General features: G+C 39.3%; 1 protein-coding gene across 1 annotated transcript in view; it reads right to left on the bottom strand.

The window, feature by feature from the left end:
• usp32 (ubiquitin specific peptidase 32) overlaps positions 1-8382 on the bottom strand; it is a gene marked incomplete in the record, with an annotated part of 63556 nt that overhangs the window by 44642 nt on the left and 10532 nt on the right. The window contains 1 exon segment of the mRNA XM_035679819.1: positions 574-701. Within this exon segment, the coding sequence (XP_035535712.1) occupies positions 574-701 (128 nt within the window).

Here is an 8382-nt window from a genome sequence, read left to right as displayed (position 1 = left end):
CTATTAACCACAGACTAAATGTACCATGATGTTCGACATTTAGATAGATAGATAGATAGATAGATAGATAGATAGATAGACTTTATTGATCCCAAGCTGGGAAATTGCAGTAGGGTTATGCAGAGAGGTATTATCAGTTCTTTTAAGGATCCACCTACAGTAACTTTTCTGGATTCCTTCTCTGGATGAATGGCATTTAATTAGGGGAGGAAGCCAGGAGAGCTCGAGGTGAAATAGTTTGTGTCCAGTTGTCGCTATAGATTCTGCTAGAAACCCCTAACTGTAATACTATGCAGGCCAATATTGATCCCTATGTCCCACAACACACTCAACAAAACCACCTAAGTCTTCTCCAATTTATCTGAAGTTAAAGGTCTCTTACTGGCACAAAACCCTCTCTTCTTGGACTTCTTGTACTGTATCAGATTATTTTCTACAGGATCAGCCATCTATATCTCTATCTAAGCTATTTTGGCGGCTATCTGGACAGCATTCGGCATTTCAGTGTAACTATCACTTCGGAGTAATGATCATGTTCAATAAAACACGGTGTGTGATATTACTGTGGCTTACCTCTGCAACTTTATGGGGTACTCCATCTCCCAGCACTTCCCTGTAGAAGCACTGCTGGGTCATGTAATAGGTGATGCCACTGGTTCTCTTGAAGGCATCTTTCAGCCGCTTCAATTCCACATCTGTGACTAGAGAGAGGAAGACACGAAAAACAGAAGTGATTATAAGCAAACTTGATATGTTCTGTCACTGTTAACGGGGCCTACAGTGGGGCTCGGCGTATTGATGAATAAAGTCCATCACCGGTTCACAAACAAAAAAATACAATGAGTTGAAGAACTAGTGAGAGGTAGGGGTGTAACAAAGTATTGTATCGCAATATTTTGTTTTTTGATATAGTATTGATTCTCAAAAACATTATCGATTTTTATATTAAAAGCTCCAAACACTAGATAGTAGGGCTGTAAACTGAGGGCTATGATGTTGGATGTTACAATGTATCACCTTGCTTCAAGTATCACAATATATATAACCCCTACATCGTGATGCGTATTGTATCACCAGATTCCTGCCAATACAGCCCTAGAATGAAGCGTTCACTCTGACTCCAGGGAAGACAAAGACTGGCGGTGGTTTGCCAGTTGTTGGGCTGACGGAGCCCAGTTGTAAGAAAATATCAGTGCATGAGTACAGTATCGCGATATTATGTTTTGTGATGCTGTATCGATTCTTAAAAATACTGTAGCGATTTTTAATTTGTAGTTTACATGCAAATATTTGTGGCTGATTAATTTTGTGTTTGTGTTTAAACCACCAAACACTACATAGCAATAGCATAGCAGTGTGTAATCTATCTTCAAATCCAGATCAGGCACTCTTATGTAGAAATGAGCCGACTTCTGACTTGATTTATGAGCTCAGTAAACAGTTTCCGGATGAGTTTATGCTCTCAATCTCTAGTTTCAGTCTTCCATACAGAATGATATTCATTTAGTAAATGATGGTCCCATTTAGAGTAAAATAGACCATAAAGCAAGGTATGCTTCTGGTCGTGAGATTGACATGTCATTATTATTATTTGAGTGCTATAAACCATTCCTTTCACTTCCACTGTAGCAAAACATTTTCAAAATTCCCAGCAGAAGAACCCCAAACTATAAGCAAAACTGCACTTGATTAGGCAAAAGGCCATAATGTTTGGTTATTGTGCTTTGGCTAAAACAACCCAAAAATAGTCTGACAGATGCTGCCTTAAATGGACCAGCTGCTTACAGCAGGGTATACAATGCAACTGTGTTGACAAATCTTTTGCACATATTTAAATTTAAAATTTTTACATGCTTACACACACACACATAAAAAACCATTTAGAGGTTTACCACAAACCACGGCCTTGTACTGAAGAATTACCAAGTCATCAGCACCTCGACACTACTGCAGTAAAAGCTGAGTACTGAGTGATAGAGTGTTTGCAGCTTAATGCGTCGCATACACCACAGCTACATGATCAACAAGTCACCAGAAGTTAATCTTTTAACCACAGAGCTGACACTCAGATGATGTGTGAACAATCTGACAGCGATTATGAATGATAATGGATGGTAATAATATGTCAGCCCATAACAGCTCACGTCATATTTCAGCCAGTCAGAGACAGACGCAGAGAAGAACTGACCATTTACATTAAATGATGGGGGCCACTGGGGGCCTTTTTTGTGTGATTCATATATGTATTCTAACTGTTGTTTTTGGTTTGTTTTGTTATTGTTTAATACTTTCAAAAAGCAGTGCAATTGTTTTTCCGATCCAAACTTTCACTATATCCTGAACATGAGACCAACAGTTTGCCATAAAATCAGGTTCCTTTTGACTCTTCCTAGTGATCCTAATGGTCTTTACAAGAATCTACCAGACCTGAATGAAAACAACCAATCAGAGCCTAGAAAGATAGCTGATTTTTGAGTCTCATTCCCAGGGTGTCAAATACAGACACTTTTGGGACTTGTCTCATGTACTACTGTCAGGATGTAGGGAACAGCTTTAATGTAGACTGGTCAGTAAAGTTTATTTATTTGTTTTATGTTAAGTCAATATAAAGTTAATATACCTCATATGTGTGTTGCTGATAGTCCAAACCACAAAACACACAAAAAGAGGTGAAAAAACAAACAAACAAGGTTTGCCTAACCCTAACCATGGCTCTAAAATCGAGATCTAAACCCAGTCATGGAGCTGGAGAATTGCTCTCTTATATCAAACGTATATCTATGTTTTTGGGTAAGAAAGTAAACAGGTGACTGCAGAAAGTGTTGAACTCTCCCTTTAATTCATCAAAACTAGGAAAAAAGTGCTGGTGTATATTATGCTCACGGTGTGAAGGTAAAGTTTCAGAAATGAGAATATGTCCAACACATCGCTGCTCTTCAGCCCCTGGTTTCAACATAATAAAACTAGCTAAACACACACACATTCACTTCAACACACACACACACACACACACACACAAACACACAGAGTTCAGGGTTTTTCCTGTGTGATGGCTTGTGCATCACACAGGAAAAGGTACAGAGCTGTTATCAGCAGCAGCAACAGCCACGCAGCACTTCATATAAACACACATCGTATTGTCCACTGCTGCACTCCGGTAAAGGCACACAGCGTGTGTGTGACACCGGGACGTAGTCCCATCAGCAACAATTACCCTGCTGGCTCTGCTGCTGCAATGAAACACATGCAGCTATATTGTCTCTACATCCAGATCAAACACTGATGGAGCTTTCCAGACACAGCTGCACACACTGCACCGGCTACTGGTTAAACTGGACCGTCACCACTAAGGGCTGGTAGAGATGTGGAGACATTAGTGCTGAAACCACTAGAACTCATAATGATAAATGAATAGGTCCACTGAGCTAACATGAACAGAAACGACAATTTTGACCACTGATTAATAATTTAACCAACTAATTTATTAAAACATACATACAAGATAGATTTGCTGGCAAGAAATACAGCTTTGTTGCTGCACTCTGCTTTCTACAAATATAAAGAGAATATATTCGGGATTTAAGCACAAAATAAGCAATTTAGATGAAATGATTCAAAAATAATAATAAAAAATAAAAATAAAAAAATAAATAAAATGGACTGACATTAGACATTTATTGCTGCCTTGTAGACAGGGTGGCTATAAAATAAAAGCCATGTGTACTGTACAGACTGAAGGTTACAGCAAACAGAATGAAGGCTTTGTGATAACAGGAGCATTTTACATCCCAGCTACAGGGCAACAAATATTGTGTTACAGCTTCCTACCCTGGAGTGTAGCAATGTCTTTAAAACTTGCATTAGAAGTGCTGGAAAGGTTACTGCATTATTACCACAATACTGCAGTATCATGAAGCCTGCTGCGAGGCTGAACTCATTACCATTATCACTACTTTTGTTCTTTCTCTCATTTCACCCAAGCAACCACATCTCTCCATCAACAATGGGGTCACATTACTGTTATGGTGATTCAAACATAACATTTCTGTACACAGTTCGCCATTCAAGATGTCCACAGCACAACAACAACACAATATCACGGTAAGCAATACATATAGAATTGTTCCTGTTCAATGGAAATGCTGTGCAGCATCTTGGGCTCTGATTACAACTGATCAGTACTGTTTCCACACTGTAGCGGCTGAAAACATCAGCATGAAGGGAACTGATGACAACCTTGCATATCGTGTATTCTTGATTGCTATGAAGTGGTGCATGCATGACCAGGGGAGAAATATGGAGTGGAACCAAAGAATAAATATGATTTATGTATGGAAAATAAACAAGAGTTCGCTGATGCTACTCTGCTGACCTTTATTTCTCTAAAATTCAACTTGGATCCTTTTTGATTAGTTTTGGTTCCCCTTTCATTGTTTAGGATTGCTAAGAATTCTAGATAAAATAGAAAACCTTTTTCTGGATTCTGAAGGGGAGCATGGCAGAAAAAGATTTTAAGATTAATTGACCAGCAATGAATCATGACCACGCCAGGAAGTTCTGTTCCTATTGTAACTTACTGCAACCCACCAGTTGCGACCTAAAAGTGGGTCATGGACTGTGTGGTAAAAAAATAAAACCTTTTTTAAATGCTAAGCTATCTGATGTCGGTGTCTGTTCAGTAAAAACACCCCGTTTTATTATGCCGTTATGATGAATTTGAGAGAATCAGCAGCATACAGTCGTGATGTTCATTAATAGAGTAATATGCTCCGAGTGTAGAGATGAAAATATGTGTATATTCCAAAAAAAGACTATATGTGTGTTTACTAGCCATGTGACTGCTGTGTGTGTGTGTGTGTGTGTGTAATGTCAGTCTTGGCAGTGTGTTTTTGTGTTGATGTGTGTAGAAGTTTGATCTAACAGTAACCTCCCTGAATGTGAGGATGTAAATCTGCGTATATTTAATGTTAAAAAGGGTCATGATGACAGTGTATATGGGTTCACTAGCCTATTAGAAAAACACATTTACACCGTGTTTAGGTCGGTTACATGTGACTCTAAACTCTTCTGACACCGGCCTGTAGAGGGCAATAGAGTCCATATACATCACGTTGGGTGGCAACACATTACAGCAATCTACTACTTGTACTGCAAAGTCATGTAATAAATTACAACTGCAAACCTTATAGTTAGAACTACAAAATCAAGCAAATAAAAACTACTACATTATACTGACAATCAATCAACCTTACAGCTGCCTCAACATTTAAAAGTATTACTACCACTGCTTCTTATTAGTGTTTTAGACTTCTAAAAGGAAATCAGTTAAAGATGATAGGTTATACTTGGTGTTTACTCAACATTCACAGCAAGTTGAATATCAAATCTACTTAAATTACTTTTATCCAGCTACAGAAAATGGGTGCTTTGTTTTTAGAGATGGCCCTACTGTCTTTGTCTTAATTGTACTCAAACACAAAAGAATTCTAGCAGCGCAAAAAAACCTAATCCACAGAACAAACTTGTAAAACAAAGACCTTATAATTTGACTTTAGAGTCAGCAAAAATGAAGCTCCGGAGGGGAAAACACATCAAGTGTGTACACGGAACTGGATTGAAATTCTTTTCTCACTCTTCACTGTCTCACATAGTCCAACAACAGCGAAACTGAACATGACCCATGTACACAACAGTCAACATTTGACACTCACTTTGTTCACAGATATACACGCACATACGGTAAATACATATGTACACACACACAGACACACAGACACACAGACACACAGACACTTTGCCCCTTCAATCAAGGCCTTTTGTAAAGTGTATCTTGGTTGGCCTGGTGACCTTTTTTTGCTCTCCACAGTAACCATTAACCACTAATACAGTTCAACTGTATGAGTTGTTTCTCTAGCAGAGGCAGTTTCACTTTGACTGCTGTCAGTTGGCTTTAAACATTCAAAGCAAATGGCCTCAAAGAGCACACTTCTTTTTTCATTCAAATACTAAAAAACGAGTTGTGTTTAATCCAGCAAACTACTCTCCTGCTTGCTTCTCTCTACAAACACTTTACCTTCTTTACTGCCTCACTGTACAAATAAAGTCATCTAAAGAAGCAAATGATGCAAATAAATGAAAAGAAAAGACAGCAATACAGTGTTTGACCCAATTGATGCAACTGAGGTTTGATGAGGAACTGGTGGGTCTTTCAGTAACAGAGCTGTCACAATGATGGGATCAGAATCAGAATCAGTAATACTTTAATAATCCCTGTGGGGAAATTACTTGAAAGGTGGGTACAAGAAACAGGAAAATCAGCTGTTGGTCAGTATTACCACACCTTCTCCTCACTTATTTCCACAATAGAGCATTAAATACATTAGAATGCCCTCATTTTATGAAGTGTGCTGTGGGATGTTTACAGGAGAAGCAGCAAAAGAAGTTCAAGTGCCGGCTGAATGTGTCTGTAACTACTATTCAGGCTTTTCTATGCGGGCAGCGCAGCGGGCCACGTGTGTCCTGTAACTGTATTAAAGGAACAGTTCAACATTTTAGGACATACTCTTATATCCAGTACGCAGAAGTACACTCATGCAAAAAAATGCAAAGCTGTGGTTTTATGGGCATACATACAACACCATTTCCGTGACTTCCTGAAGATTCTGCTTGTTGCTTGGCAACCTGACAGTGACAACAAGTCTCCAGGAAGTCATTGCAATCAGCAAGGAAATAGTCCTACACATAACCCCTTAGCAGTGGTCTGTTCTCTGTGGGCTGACGAGAGGTCGGTAATAAAAACAGCTCCCTTTCCGAAGCAAACTTAACTCTGCTTTGGCCTCTATGAAGACAGATGAGAAGGGTTATGTGCCTATTTAACACTTGCATAAATAGGAAAGGGGGATATTGCTTGCATGGCTACAGAGCGAGAATTGAATTAGAGAGAATGACTGTTGCGTCTGAAGATGGCTCCCTGGGAGGAAAAAGAACTCATAAAAAACAAATTAGAAAAGTCAGAGTCAAAGTCAGAAGAATGTTTTACACCAAACAAAGCAGAGGCAGGCTGAGGCTCACCAGCTTGCTATGCAGGAGATGTTGCTGGTATATGGAGGCACACTCGCAATGCAGTAGGAAAATGTATCTACCCTGAAAAACTGAAAAGAAAACCACTGGTGACTGTTTTTCTGAAGCCATTCTGTTGTTGCTGACTCTTCCTCTTTCTTTAAGATAAATGGAGGAATGTATCATCTCGGTATGTCCTGAGATAACACACAAGACAGGAATCAAGATGGAATAAGGCTTTTTTATAACCATATTGGTTATGTAAGGCCCCATCTATGGACCATGCCTCTAAAACACTGATGTTTGTTTAAAGCTGCATTTCAAGTTCAGTATTGGTTTACTGGATACAAAAAGAGGTTGTCTAAATTCTATTCAAACTACTTTGGACTAACAGAAAAAAAAACACACATACCAATAGTTCTGCAAATTTGCCTCAAATTATAATCCAGTGTGACCATGAGACATAATTCATTCTGAAGAGGGGAGAAAGTACAATCATAGACACGCCAAACACCCCAATCATTAAAAGAACTGATAGCTGAAGCTGGTGCCCCTTTCATTCCAGTGTAAGTCTCTTATTGGGCACATATAACAACAACATTTTTCAGGCTGCTATGGGCTTTTTAGAGCTGTACACTAGAGACGTCCTCTAGCTGAGTCAGCCAACTTCTTGCTGGAAAATAATTTAATGATATGGTTCTTCTCGACATTTTAATTTAGTGGTTCACTGTTTGAAGGCTATTTCTTTTCTATTACTTGTATGATAAAATGGCTTTTTGAGCTAGTGTGGACACCTGACCGCCAATACCAACTGTGGCCATTACGCCAAAATTGGCTCACAGCCCAAGCTGCAACCTCCGTGGCTGAAAAATTAAGCCAACACCTTGTGCCAAAAACTGCAGTTCCTCAAAAGGCCTCTTGAGGCTAGCTGCGAAAGCAAGTCAATGCCCATAAACCCCCATGTTTAAATGCCAAACTTTCCAGCAGAAATTAGCATGTTAAGCTAACTTCCCCCTTCATGACAACTATACGAGGGGTGACTTCTTCTATAACTCATCCGTTTAAATTATATTGAAGGTGTGGTTGCTTTGAGCGACAGGTGGGTGTCATCAAGGGTGGCCAGTTGCTTCCTTCAGGTTTGCCTCAGCTACACCCACACTCTATTTCTGGATTAGTTGGGAGTTATGGGGAGTCAGGCACTGCCAAGATGGCAAAAGTCAGAGTTGACCACACTGAGCTTCACAATGGCTCTTCAGAAACCTATGGGTGACGTCACAGAGACTATGTCCATTTCTAGTCAGTACAAAGACAACACTAACATGT

The sequence above is a fragment of the Morone saxatilis genome, unplaced genomic scaffold, assembly GCF_004916995.1.
Source record: "Morone saxatilis isolate NCDOM2014 unplaced genomic scaffold, NCSU_SB_2.0 Contig8, whole genome shotgun sequence".
NCBI classification, from domain to species: Eukaryota; Metazoa; Chordata; class Actinopteri; family Moronidae; genus Morone; species Morone saxatilis.
The sequence above is the reverse complement of the archived record's forward strand: the minus strand, read 5'-3'. Positions and strand labels throughout refer to the sequence as shown.